The sequence below is a fragment of the Thalassophryne amazonica genome, chromosome 17, assembly GCF_902500255.1.
Source record: "Thalassophryne amazonica chromosome 17, fThaAma1.1, whole genome shotgun sequence".
NCBI classification, from domain to species: domain Eukaryota; kingdom Metazoa; phylum Chordata; class Actinopteri; order Batrachoidiformes; family Batrachoididae; genus Thalassophryne; species Thalassophryne amazonica.
This window is the reverse complement of record NC_047119.1, coordinates 7,001,135-7,022,244: the sequence shown is the minus strand read 5'-3', so window position 1 is coordinate 7,022,244 and position 21,110 is coordinate 7,001,135. Positions and strand designations below refer to the sequence as shown.

The 21,110-nt window shown below is 42.8% G+C and overlaps 2 protein-coding genes across 9 annotated transcripts in view; one reads left to right on the top strand and one right to left on the bottom strand.

The window, feature by feature from the left end:
• mast4 (microtubule associated serine/threonine kinase family member 4) overlaps nucleotides 1-20,837 on the top strand; it is a 191,759-nt gene extending 170,922 nt beyond the window's left edge. For 7 of the 8 annotated variants that reach the window (XM_034192490.1, XM_034192494.1, XM_034192491.1 and 4 more), the window contains 10 exons: nucleotides 538-660; nucleotides 843-952; nucleotides 1,544-1,659; nucleotides 5,670-5,884; nucleotides 7,349-7,549; nucleotides 8,223-8,449; nucleotides 8,543-8,665; nucleotides 15,415-15,551; nucleotides 15,892-16,076; nucleotides 16,183-20,837. In XM_034192490.1, coding sequence (XP_034048381.1) covers nucleotides 538-660; nucleotides 843-952; nucleotides 1,544-1,659; nucleotides 5,670-5,884; nucleotides 7,349-7,549; nucleotides 8,223-8,449; nucleotides 8,543-8,665; nucleotides 15,415-15,551; nucleotides 15,892-16,076; nucleotides 16,183-19,865 — 5,120 coding nt within the window. In that variant the 3' untranslated portion in view covers nucleotides 19,866-20,837. The remainder of the gene's footprint in view (nucleotides 1-537; nucleotides 661-842; nucleotides 953-1,543; nucleotides 1,660-5,669; nucleotides 5,885-7,348; nucleotides 7,550-8,222; nucleotides 8,450-8,542; nucleotides 8,666-15,414; nucleotides 15,552-15,891; nucleotides 16,077-16,182) is intronic. The other variant, XM_034192492.1, reaches the window with a different exon arrangement.
• Nucleotides 12,880-13,630, bottom strand: LOC117529648 (microtubule-associated serine/threonine-protein kinase 3-like). Its single transcript, XM_034192498.1, has 2 exons — nucleotides 13,235-13,630; nucleotides 12,880-13,143 (listed from the first exon to the last, which is right to left on the bottom strand). Exons 1-2 carry the CDS (start codon nucleotides 13,349-13,351, stop codon nucleotides 12,895-12,897), a joined length of 366 nt encoding a protein of 121 aa, XP_034048389.1. The 5' UTR covers nucleotides 13,352-13,630; the 3' UTR covers nucleotides 12,880-12,894.
• Nucleotides 20,838-21,110: the final 273 nt, after the last annotated feature.

The window sequence follows — 21,110 nt, the reverse complement described above, 5'->3', positions numbered from 1 at the left end:
GCAGCATTACATCAAAACTGCTGCACGGATTCTCACCAAATGTTCACCACAGATACATATTAGGACATGGAAGACTCCACTGAATGTTGGAGGTGATCCAGATCCAGATTGGCAGATTGTGTTTTATGTTGTGGCCTTCTCGCCTCTTCCTTTTTTTCAGCCACAGTTATTCCCACACCAGTCCATAAATCCGACCCTGTGCATGATCATACACTTTGATTTGAGTAAATTTGTGGACTGTGAAAGTGGTAGTGACCTGCGACAACATCTATCAGAGGGATGCACATAGCTGCATCACCTCTTGGTAGAGTGTTTACAGGTTTACTCCATTCCACAGAAGGTCACAGGAAGAAAACTGTTCTGCATAATTTATGGCCATGATGGCAGTTTGGCCTGCAGCCTCGGGGGAAAACAACGTATGCATTTCTTCACCTCTTGTGCCTAAGTGAACCTTGATAGATATATAGTCTTTTTCTCATCATGTATTCATGCATATATTCTCAAATAATTCGTTCCCCTTTTTATGTGAATCTTCAGGTGGGGCTGCTGAAGTGAAGCAGCATCGTTTTTTCCACAACCTGGACTGGAATGGACTGCTGAGACAGAAGGCTGAGTTTATTCCTCAGCTGGAGTCTGAGGATGATACCAGCTACTTTGACAGTGAGTTTTCCTACCCAGTTTAAAAAAAAAAAAAATCTAGAGGAAAGATTAACAAATATATTAATGCTTGAAAAAATATTTTCAATTAAAATATTGGGGCCGTACCTCTAATAATAAGTGATAGCTGAATTAAAATTAGTTTAATTTTAAAAAATGAAACATAAGCTTGCCATCATTCCCAGCTCGCTCTGAGAGGTACCATCACCTGGAGACAGAGGGAGAGGATACAAACGATGAAGACTTCAATGTAGAGCTGCGGCAGTTTTCCTCTTGTTCGCACAGATTCTCTAAGGTGCGTCTTTAATCTCCTCTCACAGGTGCGTTATTATCATTGCTGCCTGGTGATGTTAGTCATGTAAATGAATTGATGTCCGAGTCTGTCCTGATTATGTTCCCGTGGGAATGAAACAATGTGCAAGTGGTGTTTCATATGGAAATGTAAATCTAGCAAACCTGCTGTGCCCCTCTCTCCTTGTACCCCAACTGTATTAAATATAAATTTCAGCTTTGCATATATTTTCCGCTTGTGAATCAGATATGCCCCTTTTTTGCGGTGGGGGGGGGGGTGCAGATGCAGAATCCAAACACATTCATGTGAGCTGGGAGTCATTGTGGTGCTGCATTGCAGTATGCTCTCACATCAAAACAAAGCATTACAGCGTGTCTCAGAAAGCTGCGGGGGGGGTCTCACCAATGCACTGAAGCTTTGCTTCACTGCACAGAAACTCCGTGATGAAGCCTGTGTTATTTCAGACACTGCACTCACCCCTTTAGCATCGTGTTTCAGGTCCCCCACTGCCCTGAAATGCGAAGCCGAGGCTGCATGTACACTCGCAAAGCATGTGTAAGTGAATTTTGTACATGGTGCCTGTGTGTGTTTTAGGTTTACAGCAGCCTGGATCTGTCCCGTGGGCACCTGGAGGAGAAAGGAGAGATGGAGAAGAGTGAGAGCCCACCAACTGTGGACTCACTCAGCTGGACTCCAGACTATGCTGAAATGTAAGATGGAAACACAATTATCACGAGTCTAATTAAAGAATTGCACATAAACTTGATACACTGCAGTACAGTGTATGTAGTAGAGATTCAATATTCAGTTGACTGAACCTGCATGTTAGATTTAGAGATCATATATATATTTTTTTTTTGTGGCACAGAGAAGTAAAATAAATTTAATCTTTGTTTTGTGTGTTCGGCCCGTTGTTAGCTACAAACATTAATATTTACAGCTTTAATAATCTTTTATTTATTTATTTTTAATCTTACTCTTTCCTCCAGTTTTCAGTATATTTAAACAAGCCACTCACCACACAGTGACACCATGCAAATGTGTGCTTTGCTGCAGTCATGCAGAACCACAAGTCCTGTTGTAATATGTGTAAAGCAGCGGTGTTACAAGTGTACATTTTGGTGAGATGAGACCACAAAGCAGCATTTTTAGCATCTTCAGAACTTATGCGATGTGGCCGGTGCTGTACTCCACATATTACAATGTAACAGCCACTACGTGGTGTTACATAGATTGTTACAAGGAGAAAGAGAGAGAGACACACACACACACACACACACACACACACACACACACACACACACACACACACACACACACACACACACACCTGTGAAAAATGGGAGCAGTGATACAGAAAACACAGTGACAAACTCCCCTGTGGCCAAAGTCCACCCAAATTCCAAGGGCTTTTGTCTGAGGAGCAGATGCATGATGTCTGGTCAAAACATCAAATTACAGCAGCTGAAATATCCATCCATTCAGAATCAGAATCGCCTTTATTGTCATTGTAATTTACATTGCAACAAGATTTGAGTGCAACTCCAAAGGTGCTTTTCCAAGGTGCGAGTAATTGTTAGCCAAATAAAAGATAATGAAATTTAACAAAATAAATTATTTAAATATATGTACAGCTAAAATAAATGTGGACAAAGAGTAACCGACTGTGGAATGATACTGGATGGGAAAATATTGCACATGGATACAGATATTGCACATTTTCTATGCCCGCTTAATCCCGTTAAAGCCCCTTTCACACCGGGGGTGCTCCAGTGTGTCATTATGACGACGCCGCGTGGAAGCTACTCAGTGCTGAGACGATGCAGCTCGGTGCCACAACAGTGCGAGAGGCGCAAAGGAGGACGCAAGTCGGGCGCCGAAAAATTAAACCTGTTTAATTTTTTGGCGTCCTGTGCTCAACGCAGAAAGAAAGTGGTTCCAGCACAAGTGGGGGCAAAGAGGCGTAACTCGGGGCTAAGAGGTGTTACCTGGCATGACTCAAAGCCAAGTTATGATTCCTGCTGTGTTCCATTGTTCCCGCAGTATAAATCACGCAGGATTGTTTTTATCCCGTGTACTTATTAATGCAGTAAAAACTACATGCTGAAAAAAAAAAGACCACAGAAAAAAAAATGCTGATTGCAGCTCAGCTCCTCTCTGTGTGGAGCTGTCTGATGAAGAGAGGCACTGTGAGGCAGCAGCTTCTTCTCTCACAAATGTGTTTAAATAAAATCCATAAAAGTCCTCCTTACAGAATGATTGCCAGAAATATCCAGATAAAAGTCCGGACATCTCTAGTCCACTCACGGACGGTTTGTTCACGGGCGCACATGTGAACAATTAAAAAAAAAAGTCTGGCTGCAGGCATTAGTTCCTTGTTCTCTGCTCAAACTCTCACATCACAGTTAAAAAAAGGACAAAAGAGGACAAAAGTCCTGAGACAGGACATAACACCAAGTAGAACTCCAGACATCTCCACATTTGCTTATTACGGACGGTTCTTCGCACGCGCATGTTGCGGTCAAAGGAGGAAAAGATAAACTATAGAACTCAGAGCGCAGCCCTGCAGCTCTGCACAAGAACAAATATGAAGTAGAAGAGAAGTCAGAGTGCACAGTCTGTCTGCAGCCAAACTGTGCACTCTGACTTCTCTGTGCAGAGAATCTGCAGGCTGCGTTCTCACCTCCTCTCTGCCCCCTGCTGCGCGCAACTGACGCAGATATTCCTGCGTCGTCATGACACCACAGGAAAACAACTGGGAGCAGCCCCAGTGTGAAAAGGGGCTTAAGGGTTGGGTGGGGAGTGCTGGAGCCTGTCCCGGCAGTCATAGGGCGTGAGGCGGGGTACACCCTGGACGGCACGCCAGTCTGTCGCAGGGCGCAGCTGAAACAGTGTTTAGAAAAAGCAAACAAAATGCATTCCTTTAAAGGATCTGACTTTCAAAGTGCGCATAGAGTGCTGGGACTGCCGTAGAGATGACAAAAAAAGTGTTCTGTCTGTATTGTGTGCACAGGACATATGTTTTCATAGTTTAATTTGTGCACATGAGATAGATACTTAATTTTGGCATCAAGCAAAATGTATTCTGTGCTTAATAAATGTATTTCTGTGTTTATTGAAGTCACGTTTATTTGAAATGGGACAATGCATATTAATGAACATAATTACATGTAAATATGCTAGTTACCATCCGTAGTTCCAGTAACATAGACTAAGAACACACAACATACCAAAACAAATCAATCATGACAGAAAACAGTTAAAACCGAATATACATACAAATATTTACAAATTCAAAGTAGCAACAGTTGATCGTTAATAAGCAGCCGACAAGTGGAGCTTTATGATGATGGGTGATTGAGGTGCAGAAGTACTGTATTAAAGTGACAAGTGCTACATGCAAAGTGCTTCAGTGCCTGGTTGAATTGCGTATTACAGTACTGGGTTGTACAGCATGTTGCCCAGTACACTCATTTGCACTTGCAGAAGTGTAAATATTGCACAGGGTGTCTCCTACACAAGTTTGTGTAAAGACTACTAAACCGTTTATTAACATAAAGTACACAAGGGCATTGTGTACATATAGAGGGTTTTCAATCACGTGACCGATTTGCTCCAGGACAGGTGCCGTCGCCATTCTGGATTACAAGGAGGCTGACGCGTGATAGAAAAATGAAGAGAATGTACGGTTTTTAGGAGGCTTTAAATCCTCGAGATAAAGCTATTTATCGTGATAGATGTGTAGCAGTTGGTTCAGTGGATCCATATCTTATACCAGATAGTGAGTTTAGTGTTAATTTAACGAACTGGCCGACAGTGTCACACTGCGATATTGTGAACAAGGAAGCTGCCGACCAGCTCAGCCTCGCCGGCCTCCTGCAGAGCATCGCAGCGGAGCTCTGAAAGCGGAGGTCATCTTGAAATCCTGAGCGATTTCTCTCACCAGGCGCTGGAAGGGCAGCTTGCGGATCAGCAGCTCGGTGCTGGAGGACCACAATGTAAATAAGCATCCGTATTGGAAGCGTTCTTGTGTTATCCTCGGCAGTATTTTTATGTATTGTTATATAAATTTATTGCCGAATAAAATAAAATTCTGGGAGCAGTGGATTTCTGATAGCGGCGGATCTCTCTCAGTGCCACGGTGCCGTGAGGCTTCTTCACACCGACGTTGAAGCTTCTGCAATTGTTCGCCAAATGCATGTAGCGTATCACAGCGGCCACCGCGTAGTAATCCAGAATGGCCACGGGACACAAAATGACGTGACTGATACGTCACATGAAAACCCTCTATAACTGGGGAAAAAAAGAAAGAGAAAGAAAGAAAGAAAAAAGAAAAAAAACTCGAGTGGTGCCTCCACAGTTAGGCTACAGATGGTTGCATGTCTGATTTTGATATTATTCACAGACAACCAATAATAATGTCCGTCATGCAGGGTGTAGTTTTTTTTGTGTGTTCTCTGTAATCTTTTTGCACACAGTAGAATTTTTTTATGTCTTTCTCAGAACAGAGCTCTGCATCAGCTGCAGATGAGGAAACCTGTGCAGCACTGTGCACAGTGTGCACATCCTGCATGGATAGAGGCGCGCCGTAATGTGTGCCCTGTGTTTCTTCTGAATTACATTTCTGCTTTGCGTTGAACACGGGCACGTCGAATCAGCGCCCGGCTTTAGAGCCATCAAACCATCAGAATCGTGACTTTCAATTCTCTTTTTCAATCAGGTCCTCGCTGTCCCACTCCACAGACACAGAGGGCACGAATCAGGGTCTGCGCCCAGGCCTGCTACCAAAGTTTGCCATTTCAGCTGAGAGTGAAGGGGAAGAGACATCAGGCCTCGGTGAACCCAGCAAAGCCTCCTCCTCCTTGGGAGAGCTGTTGCCAGATGAGCTTGACGCCACCACGCCCGGCAGCACACACAGTGGAGCCACACTCTCTGGTACAAAACAACTGCACAGATTTACCGCACCAGAAAACTACAGACCATCATCACTCAGATTTATGTTTTTTTTTTTGGCTTGGTAGCAAATAACAAACCACAGATATGACCCCAAAGATGTCTGCAAAAATAACAGCAGATATATTTTTGTTCAATAGGTGAACTGCTGATATTTTTCAGTTCAAGTAAAAGGAAAAAACAAATCACTATGTAGTTTGTATTTCTACAACAAATATCGACCCACGTCTGAAAAAGCAAATTGGTTGGCAGTTGAGAGGATGCTGACCAGTGTTGCCCAAGTAACTTTGAAAAGTTACTTCATTAGTTACTTTATACAGTTGTATTTTACAGTTACTTTATACAGTTACTTCATTAGCAGCTGCGGACAACTTGTCGGCAGCTTCTGAATGTAATTAATAAAGTAATTCATAATCTAACTTGGTTATTTTTAAGATTTAGTACTGATTGCTCAATCTTAAGTGGAACCAAGTTAGATTACTAGTTACCTTATTAGTTACATTACTTATTAGTTGCAAGCACTAGGGGGCGTGGCTTAGTTCCGGCTTTACCGGGAATCCTCGAAAAAATTATTCAACATGTCGAATAATTCCGGGAGCGCTCCCGGAGAATTCGCGTGACGACGGAGACAACGCGAACAACGGCGTTTGATACTTTTTTAATCGCCGTGTCATCCTGCTCCTTCCTGTAGTGCCGCAGTTTACACCGCCGTAATTGGAGGCCGGTGTTGTATCCCTAATCAACGGTGTGTAAAATGGCGATAGAGCCCACATCGGTGTCCTCAAAGGCGTTTTAACCAGCGACAGAGGCAGACAAAACGACGGCGCTAGTGGACAATACGTCGTTCTAAACGCCACCTCCCGGTTAATGGCGTTCCAAATGGCCGATAGGCGGCAGTCAATATAAAAACACTAGCGCGCTGCATGCAGGCCTCTCACTCGCGGCCAGCTCCAGATATTTTTGCAGAGAAGCTCCAGTATGCCTCCTAAAAGAAAATTGGCAGCGGCAAGGACTTACCAAGAGGTCTGGTTCAGAAGCAGAGGGTAGCCCTGTGGTGGAGACGGAGCCGGAACTACCGCGAACTTCGGTCTACGTACTGCCTGCCGACAAAACCGTCTATGTGTAACCTGGGCTTTAAAGACAAAAATCAACCAAAAAAAGCAGTCAGAACACACAGGATGCCCCTGAATTTGCTATCTGATAGGCTTTTGTGTCTGTGACTGGGGAAGCTGTGTATGTATAGGATTTTCTTTAAAGGATAACATAATTTCCCCCTCTGCTAGAAAGCACGTTGGAAATTAGACCCTAGATTTGATCAGTTTTCTTGTTTTAAAGTCCTTCCCTCATTCATCTCTTTTTTTTTTTTTTTTTTTTAAAGAATATAAAATAAGACTATCTCTGCGTAGATGTGTACCTCAGTTTGCTTCCATCTTTTCTGGTTATTAGGAAGTTTCTCTGAACATTTGGACCAGCTGACCCCGAGAGGTGAGGGTGTGGAGAGTCCTGAAAGTCCCAGCAACACATCCGAACAACAGATCGCTCAGACGACCTCTGTGCAGCCTAACTCTTCTGGTGAGAAAACTGGACCTGGTTCCAAAGTCCCAAAGTCTGTCTCGACTGGTGCCCTCTCCCTTACGATACCAGGAGGTAAGCTGAAAATGTCATTTCAGTGTTTACACTGTTAGATACATCTGTGGGTTTATATTCTATTTTGTTATTATGTTTTGGTATCAATGATTGTACTTTTTCTGCTGGATTTAACTGGTTTTAGCATTCAGAACAAAGAGGGACTCAAGTTTTGACGTGTTGTCCAAAAGTGTTTGTTTTTTTGTTCGGGTCTCTGAAGGACGGATCTCCTGCGTGTGTCAAGTTTGTGAATCTCACTGTAACTTTGAATACATTTAAACTGAGAAATAGTTTGTTTCCTCACCTTAATTGAGTCTGAATTAAAGGAACCAGAAGTTGAAAACACAAGGCTCATTTATAAAGTCCAAACAGGAATATGTCAGGTATTAAAATTGAGACCATGGACATTGAGAAAATGGAAAAAAAGACAAAAGCCCACTTTATCACTGTGCAAAATGAGACACGCGTGCAAGTGTGACCACAACAAGTAGCAGGGGGTTAGCTGTTAGCGAGGATAGTCAGCATGCCATTAGGAAGACATTGTGACTGCTGGGAGAGAAAAAAATCCCATTAGGAGCACAAAGACAACAAGGTCATAAGATTTATTAAAACACACTCACAGCAGCACTAAATCGAGCCTCAGTGTCGAACATAGGAGTAAAGTAAATAGATGTACCCGCTGTGATTTTTGCAGATATCTTTGGGGTGTCTCCTCTGCCCAGCCCTCTTTCTCCTTACTCCCTCTCCTCAAACCCTTCCTCGAGAGATTCTTCACCAAGTCGAGACTCCTCCCTCTGTACTGCCAACTTGCGACAGCCTGTCATCATTCACAGCTCTGGGAAGAAGTTTGGTTTCACGCTGCGTGCGATCCGCGTGTACGCGTGTGACAGCGACGTCTACACAGTCTACCACATGGTGTGGGTAAGGATCACAGTCACCTGTTGTGCACACAACACCACCACATTGAAGGAGAAAGATGAACGACAATGAATTTCTCTCCTTTGTGTTAATCAGAACGTGGAAGACGGTGGACCTGCCCAAAAAGCAGGACTCAAAGCTGGAGACCTCATTACTCATGTAAACGGGGAACCAGTTCACGGTCTGGTCCACACTGAAGTGGTGGAGCTCCTGCTCAAGGTAAATGACAATATGTGGGTATCTTTAAAGTGCAGGTTTTTTAAGGTGACATTCTTCTTTAGTGAGTACATTCATTAAAATACCACAAATGAACACATTTGAGGACTAAATCCTTGTATATCAAGCGAAAGACACGAATGAATGAATGAATTTACTTACCCGGCACACAGATGAACAATAGTAAAGACAATAACAAAACATAAAAGGAACAATGTACCATACCATTAAAAATAAAGAATGTATACATATATAAATATATATACTCATGACAACTATACAAAAAAAGAGAAGAATGAACAATTTAACTTAATCAACAGATCACTGAAATTTCAAAACACAACCAAACAAGTAATAGTGAACAATGACAAAAATGGTAAACCAAATCCTTCAAACTATAACGGGTAAATGTTCTTTTTTTTTAAACCAACCAATGTACCAAGTATTTTATTATTATCAGGACAATTATTCCAAATATTAACACCCCTGACAGAAACACAGTGACTTTTAACAGTCGTACGGATCTTCTATTTCTCAAATAATAATGTTCCTGGAATCCCTCATTTTAAACAAATCCTGGACATGTAGAGGCAAAATCTTATTTTTGACTTTATACATAATCTGTATTATAATACAATCAGCCATGTCCCAGAATTTTAAAATTTGCAGACAATTTAAAATTTGCAGACAAGTGGCTCCTTACAAAGGACAAGCAGTAAAAATAAAAATCTCTAAATTCTTAAAATAACTTTTGTTTCCGCACATACATTGGGAAGACTGCACATTCTATTCCAAATCAAATTATGAAGAAAAAATGTATCAAATTTGTTATTTTACAGAAAGTGAAGAAAAAGTAATATTGCTTTTTTTTTTAAATGTTTCTCTTTTTGTGACCCTTATTACACCCGTACAGGTGGTCCTTTATTTAAAGACGAAAGCAGCAGATGTTGTACAAGCTGGTTGTTGTGCATTTCTCTCTGAAAATAAAGTAAAATGGTCTTTCCAGACATTGTTCAGAAGAACAGTGTACTTTGATTGAAAAATTGATTGGAGAGGAGAAAACATATAAAGAAGTACAGAAAGCTGACTGCTCAGCCAAAATTATCTCAAATGGTTTAAAAGGGCAACAAAAACCAGAAAGACGTGGAAGAAAACCAAAAACCACCATTAGAATGGATCAAAGAATAACCAGAATGGCAAACACTCAGCCAGTGATCAGCTCCAGGGTGATCAAAGAAGGTCTACAGTTACCTGTGAGCACTGTAACAATAAGCAAAGTGCGAACACATCTTTGCATGCGTGGGTCAAACGGGGGCAAAAATCCCAACTACCACACTCACAATGCTCCCATTGAATTTCATATACAGTAGCATTAGCGGACTGTAAAAGTTAAGGCTTTTACAGGGATTGTTTCAAAGGCTTTAAGCCTTAAGCGACACGTACAATAATGACAGGGGCACATCGTGCTGTTCTAAAATGCTCGAACGGAATTTATAGGCTTGAAAGTTGGCTGAAAACACACGATTGCAAAGCTCTGCCGAGTCCACACAAAGACGGAAAGAAGAAATGTGGTCGTAAACCGCCGTTCATTCTACACAATTTTGCCACAGAAAAGAAAAATCCAGACGGACATAACAGACAGACTAAAAAAGTTTCTTGCACACATTTATTTTGTCAATATCCTAAAACTGTGCCGCCATTTTCATGCATCGGCTTATGACTGTAATGTCGCGCCATGAATGACGTGGCGCGTAATATTGTAAAATTAACATGTTCAATAAACAAATTGCATGCATGCACATATCATTGTATGTCTGTCAACTTATCAAAACAAACGTGACACCAAAGAGGTTATATGTGAGACCCACCTTCATTGTCGTCATTATGAAGCCGGCAGAGTTACGATTTTCATCCCTGCTTAGCAAATATTCTGCAATATCCACAGTTTCAGACTCTGGACTTCATCTAACCATCCATCAGTTGCCTTCAAGAGGACAGAAATTTGTTTGTCTCCAACTATCAACAGGGACGGGTCATTTTTGACAGCGGCTCTCTCTTCCTCCTTTGTTGGCACTTCTGTAACAATGCAGCACACGCAAGCACAACCAGCTCTTCTTTCCGCTTCTGTCCGCTGCCGTACGTAGTCCTGGTTGTAACAGGCAATCCGCTGAGTTTACAAAAATGCTTTAAATCGTCAACTTCCCAGCGGTTGAAATGATCCAAATCATAGCACTCCTCACTGCTTTCCGCCGCCATAGCTTGTGGGTTGGTAGTCAAATAATTTAGCCTACCCATAATGCACCCATAATACCCATAATGCTTCCCATAAGTGCACTTCGCTTATTGGAGGCCCATGTAAAGTCAAGACGCCCCACAAAGTCCCATTGTTGGAAAAAAAAATGACGTGCTGAAGAGGTTACAATTTGCCAAAGAACAAATAGACTGGCCTAAAGAGAAATGGTGCAACATTTTGTGGACTTATGACAGCAAGATTGTTCTTTTTGCATCTCGGGACCACAGACAGTTTGTCAGATGACCCCCAAAAACTGAATTCAAGCCACAGTTCACAGTGAACACAGTGAAGCTTGGTGGAGGCATCATGATATGGGTTTGTTTCTCAAACTATGGTGTCGGGTCTATTTATCTCATAGCAGGGATCATCGATCAGTTTGAATACATCAAAATACTTGAAGAGGTCATGTTGCTGTATGACAAAGAGGAAATGCCCTTTTAATGGGTGTTTCAACAAGACAGCCGCCCCAAACACACCAGCAAGTGAGCAGCATCTTGGTTCCAGACCAACAATATTAACATTATGGAGTGGCCAGCCCAATCCCCAAACCTTAATCCAGTAGATATCCTGTGGGGTGACATCAGAAATGCTGTTTCTGAGGCAAAACCAAGAAATGCAGAGGAATTACAGAATGTAGTCCAGTGGTCCTGGGCTGGAATTCCTGTTCACAGGTGACAGAAGTTGATCGACTCCATGCCACACAGATGTGAAGCAGTTCTCAAAAACAGTGGTTATGCAGCTAAATATTAGTTCAGTCATTCACTGGAAAGAAAAATCTTCAAGCATGTTTCAGTTTATACAGTAAATGTTTGCATTTGTTAAGAAAAATGCAGGCACTGCTATTTTTTGAACAGCCTAATATTCCTTTTTATTCATTTTCTGTAAAGTAAACCCATAATTTGATAAATTTTTCCTTCATGTTTTGATTTGGAATAGAATGTGCAGTGTTCCCAATGCATTTGCATGTATGGAAATAAACAGCTATTATAAGGATTTTGAGCTACAGTGGTATTATTTTGAATGCAACTATATACACTTTTATAGCTCTCCAGTGCAGAATATTGCCATGAAATTATTATTATTTTTTTTTTTAAGTAGACATGCACAATTTGTAAAACAAACATGTACTATCTTGTGCTTCAGCAATTAAGGAGTAGACATTAAAGGAAAGAAAATATGTGGAATATCTCATTTTCATCCTCATGTGAATGAAGCGTTGTTATTAAAAAAAAGAAACAAAAAGAACGCCTGTATCAACATTCCTGTTGATTAGCTTCAATCTTTTAGCTGTGGCTGCACCCTTAACAAGGTATAACGTACAGTCGTGTTCAGAATAATAGCAGTGCTATGTGACTAAAAAGATTAATCCAGGTTTTGAGTATATTTCTTATTGTTACATAGGAAACAAGGTACCAGTAGATTCAGTAGATTCTCACAAATCCAACAAGACCAAGCATTCATGATATGCACACTCTTAAGGCTATGAAATTGGGCTATTAGTAAAAAAAGAAAAAAAAAAAAAAAAAAAAGGAGAAAAGGGGGTGTTCACAATAATAGTAGTGTGGCATTCAGTCAGTGAGTTCGTCAATTTTGTGGAACAAACAGGTGTGAATCAGGTGTTGGTTACTTTAATGTGGGATGAATCAGTTGTCTATCTCTGTGTTTGCCATCTAGGACCCAAGTTGTTTCCATAGTGTGTTCATACGGTGCATCCAGAAAGTATTCACAACGCTTCACTATTTACACATTTTGTTAATTTGCAAAAACTTCAAAAAAAGCTTTCTTCACGTTGTCATTATGGGGTGTGGAAAGTGAAGCACTGTGAATACTTTCCAATGCACTGTGTGGTATAATCGCATACTCCAAGATAAAAAGATCTCCAAGATCTCCACATTACCATCTGGAGCTGGTTGATAAGTAAATAACATCTATAATGTCTTTACTGTGAGGGTGAAATATTACCCAGTGACTCGAAAGAAATACCACAGGTATTTATTTTCTGAGGATTGAGGTGACACTGACCACTGATGACCTGCCCAAACAGTTCTTCTGGTGTGTCTCCAAAAAAGGGTACACAGCCCACGAGGAACTCGTACAGGATGATGCCCATAGCCCACCAATCCACCGGCTTTCCGTAGCCTTGCCGAAGAATGACCTCTGGAGCAATATACTCTGGGGTTCCACAAACCTGTGCAGGAAACAAATACAGTCAGTTCTCGACATAAAGGGTTTTCTATTAAGGAAAAAAAATCAGTGTTTTTGAGTTAAATAAGATTTACCTGCTTATCAGAGAATTCTCTGGCATCTTTCTCTATATGTCCCTCGTACAGATTAGTAGTCATATTCATCAGCCCCACTTTGGATAGGCCAAAATCTGTCAGTTTAATGTGGCCCATGGAGGTGACGAGCAAACTGTCACAGTGAACGATGTGTTGGATAAGAGAGGATCAGAGGAGGCAAAGGAAAGAAGAAAAAACCTTTGAGATTAGCTGTTAACACAATTAATTGAGGCAGATGGTGAGAGAGAATTTTTTTAAATTTCTTTGGCAAATGTTACTGAACATGCATTGTTCATTGAGACAGTTTCCTTCTGCATGTGTTTGTTGATTTCTTAGCAGGACGACTAAAAAACAAGTGTCTCAAATTCATAAAATGTGGTGAAACAGTTGGAAGAGAAACCATTAAATTGCAAGTTGTCATTTAAAGCTTTTACAAATAATTCCATCAATTTCTGTAATTTTTCCAAGCTGTTTTGAAGAGACATGCATCTTGGTGTATGTAAACTGTTGACACAATGAAAATCTATCATTGTGAAGACAAATTATAATCAATCTATCTGGTAACTATTATTTTTCAGAAACTTTACACAGACACTGACATTCTATGTGACTTAGGTTTTGAGTAAAAGTGTATGAAACGTTCATTCACATATACAGTAGTGTTCAGAATAATAGTAGTGCTATGTGACTAAAAAGATTAATCCAGGTTTTGAGTATATTTCTTATTGTTAAATGGGAAACAAGGTACCAGTAGATTCAGTAGATTCTCACAAATCCAACAAGACCAAGCATTCATGATATGCACACTCTTAAGGCTATGAAATTGGGCTATTAGTAAAAAAAAAAAAAAGGGGTGTTCACAATAATAGTAGTGTGGCATTCAGTCAGTGAGTTCGTCAGTTTTGTGGAACAAACAGGTGTGAATCAGGTGTCCCCTATTTAAGGATGAAGCCAGCACCTGTTGAACATGCTTTTCTCTTTGAAAGCCTGAGGAAAATGGGACATTCAAGACATTGTTCAGAAGAATAGCGTAGTTTGATTAAAAAGTTGATTGGAGAGGGGAAAACTTATACGCAGGTGCAAAAAATTATAGGCTGTTCGTCTACAATGATCTCCAATGCTTTAAAATGGACAAAAAAAACCAGAGACGCGTGGAAGAAAACGGAAGACAACCATCAAAATGGCTAGAAGAATAACCAGAATGGCAAAGGCTCACCCATTGATCAGCTCCAGGATGATCAAAGACAGTCTGGAGTTACCTGTAAGTGCTGTGACAGTTAGAAGACGCCTGTGTGAAGCTAATTTATTTGCAAGAATCCTCCGCAAAGTCCCTCTATTAAATAAAAGACGTGCAGAAGAGGTTACAATTTGCCAAAGAACACATCAACTGGCCTAAACAGAAATGGAGGAATATTTTGTGGACTGATGAGAGTAAAATTGTTCTTTTTGGGCCCAAGGGCCGCAGACAGTTTGTGAGATGACCCCCAAACTCTGAATTCAAGCCACAGTTCATAGTGAAGACAGTGAAGCATGGTGGAGCAAGCATTATGATATGGGCATGTTTCTCCTACTATGGTGTTGGGCCTATATATCGCATACCAGGTATCATGGATCAGTTTGGATATGTCAAAATACTTGAAGAGGTCATGTTGCCTTATGCTGAAGAGGACATGCCCTTGAAATGGGTGTTTCAGCAAGACAATGACCCCAATCACACTAGTAAATGAGCAACATCTTGGTTCCAAACCAACAAAATTAATGCCTTGCACATGTGAAGAAATCATGAAAAACTGTGGTTATACAACTAAATACTAGTTTAGTGATTCACTGGATTGATAAAGCAGTTTGAACATAATAGTTTTGAGTTTGTAGCGTTAACAGCAGATGTTACTATTATTGTGAACACCCCCTTTTCTACTTTTTTTTTTACTAATAGCCCAATTTCATAGCCTTAAGAGTGTGCATATCATGAATTCTTGGTCTTATTGGATTTATGAGAATCTACTGAATCTACTGGTACCTTGTTTCCCATGTAACAATAAGAAATATACTCAAAACCTGAATTAATCTTTTTAGTCACATAGCACTACTATTATTCTGAACACTACTGTAACAGAACATCAGTGTTACCATGTACAAGGGATTTGGAATACGCCCATCACCGTGTTTTTCCTTTTCAGAGTGGTAGCAAAGTTGCAATCTCCACAACCCCCTTTGAAAACACGTCAATAAAAACTGGCCCCGCCCGGAGAAACAGCTACAGAAGCAAAATGGTTCGATGTGCTAAGAAGCCCAAGAAGGAAAACATGCCAGAAAGGTACCAAACAAATATTGTAAAGAAGTAGAATTTTGTTTGTTGGAATGTGCCATATACAATTTTCACAAACAGCGTAGTGCTCCCCCTTCAGGAGACACAGGCACTGCAGGAATTTTGATTTTTTTTTTTTTCTCTTCATAGTGTTGAGATGATGTATGGCAGGACATTATATTAACGTATATAATATGATTATGAACATAATCACATTGGTCGACATAACGGAAAGCTCTATCTGTGTATTACCTTTATATAGTGTCTAGTTAATCCAGCGTATTACTTATTGGGAAAAAGGGAGTGTGTTTGTTTTATGTGCTGTGTTTCTCTCCTTGCTTTTGTCCAGGCGGCGGTCTCTCTTCAGGCGTTTCGCCATGCAGCCGTCTCCTCTCCTGCACACAAGCCGCAGTTTTTCCTCTCTGAACCACTCCCTGTCGTCTGGTGAGAGTCTCCCCGGCTCTCCGACTCACAGTCTCTCTCCTCGTTCTCCGACCGCAGCCTTTCATCCAACACCAGATTTCAACCAGTCGGGTGATTTTTACTTTTTGTTTAGTTAAATACTTTGAAACATCTCGAATAATTTCATAAAGTGCTAAAATCTGTCCTTCTGTTTGTTTTATTTGTTTTTAATTTCAAGCTGGCACCTCCTCTCAGAGTAGCTCTCCCAACTCCAGCGCTCCAAACTCGCCCGCAGGCTCGGGTCACATACGTCCCAGCACCCTTCATGGTCTCGGCCCCAAACTACCAGGTCAAAGGCTTCGTCAGGGACGGCGCAAGTCCGCCGGCAGCATTCCCCTGTCTCCTTTGGCTCGTACTCCTTCACCCACCCCCCAGCCGCCGTCTCCTCAGCGCTCACCTTCTCCTCTTCTCAGTGGACATTCTGTTGCTGTTTCAAAAACAACCCAACCCTTCCCCGCCAAGATACATTCCCCACCCACAATAGTTCGCCATATTGTCCGTCCTAAAAGTGCTGAGCCACCCCGCTCACCCCTCCTAAAGCGTGTTCAGTCTGAGGAGAAGCTTTCACCCTCATACACAGGCGATAAGAAGCACCTGTGCCCCAGAAAACACAGTCTGGAAGTGACCCAAGAGGAGGTCCAGGGGGAGGAGCTAATAGCCGGAGACCAGGATTACGCTGTTCTGCAGAGCGTGGAAGAGACGGCCAGTGAGCCGCTGACCGTCACACGTGTACGACCTGTTGAGCAGGGCTGCTTGAAGAGGCCAGTCACTCGAAAAATGAGTCGGCAGGAGTCTGTTGAGGAGCTCGATAAGGAGAAGCTGAAGACCAAGGTGGTTGTGAAAAGACAAGACTGGTCACAAAAAAGGGAGTCTCTGCAGAAGCAAGATGCCCTGTTTGAAACAGACTCCAACCCCTCGTGTGGTGATGACGGAGATGAAGGTTTTCTTCTCAGGTGTCAAACCAAATTGCAGAGTAGCCCAGAGTGTGTCCCCGTGGAAGCCAAAGCCACCAGCAGCACCTTGAAGGACGTGCTCTATAAGAAACTGAACACTCGAGTGTCTGAGGTTATTCCTGAACCGTCTGCTGCTGTTGGTGAAAGTGAGGGCGGATTCAGATCAACCCTTACTTCAAGTCACTCGGACTGGCAGCATTCCAGACCGAACAAAGACAATATGAAGCCAGACCGACTGGACTTCAAAGCTCCCAGCATTGAGTTTACCAGGAAGAGATTGTCCTTTGAAGAACGAGAAGACTGCATGTGTCGGATGTCGTCCAGCATCCACGAAAACCTCCACTTTGGATCTAGCCGGTCTAAAAGCCTCCAGCTGGATACGGTCATGTCCCCTGACTATATGAAGGGAGGACCAGGAAGTGTTCACTCCAGCCCTGAAGGTCTTGTCCCAAAGCTCTTTTTGGGTAGAGGAGAGAGTGCCGTGGAGAAACTCCAGCTCATTTCAGCAGACGCTCCTCTTCGAAAGACATCATCGGAATATAAACTCGAAGGACGACTCGTCTCTTCTCTCAAACCTTTGGAAGGCACACTGGACATCGGGCTGCTCTCTGGGCCCAGAATCTCCAAAACTGACACGTGTTTATCCAAGATGGCAGAGAACACCAGCAGCAGTATTTCTACGAGTCCTCCACTGTGGCTCCAGAGCTCCAGTGAGAGACAGATAACCATCCCCAAACTCAAATCTGCAGACAAACTGAAGAGCCCGCTGGCATGTTCCCAAAACTCTGAATCCGGCTTTCCTGCAACTCCCACACTTGTGTCCAAAGTCCAGTCTGGTAATTTAACCGCAGAGGTGAGCAGCAGTTCAAGTGGTGACAAACCGCAGGATAAACACAGCGACTCATTAAACAGCAACACGTCCAAAGGCAACACCTCAACTTTTACAGTGAAGCAAGAGAGCAGACCTGGTATGAAGGCCAGTTCATCACTGGCTCATGAACACAGAGGTGCCCGTCATACCTCCCACTTCTCCTCCTGTGGAAAAACACCGTCTATACGGGAAGTCAGCAATGAAGATCAGGATGATGAAGTGGAACAGCAGGAGGTCACAGTGGACACTGCTGCTGCGCACGGTTTGACCTCGGCAAAGCCGGAGGAAGTCACAAAAACATCCTCAACACCTGCGCAAGTGGAGATTCCAGTCAGAGCTGCAGAGGAACAGTTCACCTTGACACTGAAGCCCAGTTTGAGCTCGCGATTGGTGACAGAACAACTTCAGAACCGCGAGCAACGAGTCCCCATCGTAGAGGACAACGTCTCATCTGTTCAGGTCGTTTCAGCACAGCAGCAGTCACACAGCTCGTCTTCACACGCAGAACCACACAGCCCCTTCCACGCGGCTTTGTCCGGTTCTGTGTGTGAAGACAAAAGCTGTAACGTAAAAGTAGAAACACGCGACTGCAGCGGTAAAGACGTGTCACAGTCTGCAAAGTCAGCAGTGCTTGTTGCCAGTGACTTGGCTGGCTCCTGCTCTAAAAATGAAGTGTTATGTGCCGCAGCAGGTAAAGCGGAGCCGAAGGGAGGGGCTTCCAGCCAAACACTGAATACGGTGACCTCATTAGACGATGTTACACAAGGCGCACTGAGTTTAAACAAAAATAAAGGCAACACTGTGTCTGTTGGAGTCGAGAGCAGTAACTTATTGAGGCAGAAGAACGATGAATCCATGAAGAACAGAGGTGGTTCGAAGAAGCCTGAGCAGCTGCTGTCAGTCACCTGTCCATCAGAAAAAACACCGCACAAATCATCCAATTCACAAAACCACGTCAACACTAAAGAAAGCGTGAATGCAAACACAGACCTCTCTGCAGCAAATCAGGGAGGCTCGGCTTCATCCAGCGCAAGTGAAAAGGCTTCAAGTCCCAGAGGTAATTCCAGAGCTGCTGCACAAACTCCATCACATGGCAGCGTGACTGCAGAGAGAGAGAGGAAATCAGCTGAAGCAAAGTCGCATAATTACGTCTCTCCACCCGCACCCGCTAAGAGCAGTCCAAACTCCAAACGTCGAGGTTTGGCTAAAGACACTGTGCCCTCAAGTTCAACTGCTCAAGTAGCAATCCAGGACTTGAAACAGCACTCACTGCTGCCCTCTGCAGGCTGCTGTGACGTGAAGCGGGAAGAAACGGCACCTCCGACGCATTCTTCCGTTCAGCCTGCCAGGGAAAGCACAGATGTCAAGCAAAGAGAAGCTCAGCCCAAAGGCTCTGTAGCAACCGCAACTCGCCCCCTTAAAGTTACTGAGTCGAAGCTAAAATCCCCCCTTCTGAAAAGTGTATCCTCATCCTCCTCTCCAAAGCCCGCTGTCGCTCCGGCACCCGTTGTGAAACAGAGCGTCGATGCCAAATTCAAAGATGCCCTGCCCAAAACCCAAGCACCAGCTGTCAAGGACTATCATGAGTCAAAACCAAAAGACGTTGCTTCACTTCTGCCGCGGTCAGATGTTCCCGCTCAGCTTGAAGCTCCAGCGATGTCGCCAAAAACTGCAGCAAAGAAAGACGCGCGTTCGTCACACAGCGCCAGCTTTACAGGTGGCATCTCCTGCTGCACCCTCCATGAGCCCGTTGCCAAAGCGCCCAAGGAAGGCTTCAGACCGGACACTCACAAAGGTCCTGGCGCAAGTGACTCAAGAGCTGCCACCTCTGACAAACAGGTGACTTCCAGCTGCAAGGAGCAGACGGAGAGGAAGAAGGACGCTGTTCAGGAAGCAACGTCGGTGCAGAAAAACACAAAAAAGGAAATGTCAAAAGGTGCTTTGTGTGTCAGTAAAGATGGCGCCGGTTCAGACAAAGATGGTGGTCGGTGCAAGCAGCAGAAAGAGTCGCCTCGTAGTTCGGGTAACAAAAAGTAACGAGGGCGCGGAAATTAGCTGCCGTGACTCCAACAGGTAAAAACAAAAACAAACAGTTAATATTGGGCTGTTCTGAGGACCGAGCAAGCTGTTACAGTGGGTCACTCTGACCGAGGTAGGTGTGTGTGCGTGGGTGTATGTGTGTGTGCATTCATTGAGGATGATGACTCCTTTCATGTCTGTAGGCCTGAATGTAGGCGATCGTTTGTTGATTACTTCTGAAAGTGTCAAACTTTTTTCATCAAGTGAATGTTCCGGCGCGTTGTTGTTTCTGTCGGTAGCAGAAGGCATTGTGCAATCAGTGACAGGTGGGAGGAGCCTTACCAAGGCAGCGATGTACTTTAGATTCAGTGCCATAAATGATTTTTTTGAATTGCACTCTACGAGGCTTCAGTGCCGCCGGACTTTTAATGCAGTACATGACGCAGCTTAGCTTAGCCATTTAGCAGCATATGCGTGTTTCTGGTCAGTATAAGCTGAATTATTTTAGTGTTTTGTGCAGTAATACACAAAGGGAGCACACTACGCCCTGCGCGTCTCACCTAAAACTTTAAAAATGCGGAATCATCTTGGCAGTTCACGAATCATAATTAGCGACAGGGCCTTAGAATTATGGGAAACGAACCTTGCTGTTCTTAGCAAGGCGTGGTGTTATTCACATTCCTCCGACATCTGTACATATATCTTTGATTTTTATGCAGTATGGTGTAAATAGAACACTGTAAAACGGGGATACACGGGCTGACATGATTGTTGTTTGTATTATATGTATAGATTTTTTTTGCAGTGTCATGTTTGTATGCTCGATAGTAGAAAAACTGTGTTCCATTTGATCAGTCAGTGATCTGAAGTTAAGCTACTGTGACGTGTTTTCTTCTCCCTGTGACTTTCACATATGACTACATGATCCAAAATTAATTTGAACACAGAAAGAAAAGGCATAAGGGGGAACCAGACTATTTTTGTAAAAAATATATATATGTATGTAGCATTAAAAGTCAAACTGTGAGGGCTGTCAGCATTTCGCAAGAATGTCTTTATTGTTGATGTATTTACTGGCAAACTGTGAGAATGTCGGCGTAAAATATAAATTATTGTGCCTAGAAGAATTCAGATTGATGTGAACCAGTGATTTCTGTGCGTGCTTGCAAATAAACTCGGCCGGTTTGTAGTGTAGCAGCACAAAGTCGGGCGTTTACGCTGGATGATTTACAGTAGTGTTCAGAATAATAGTAGTGCTATGTG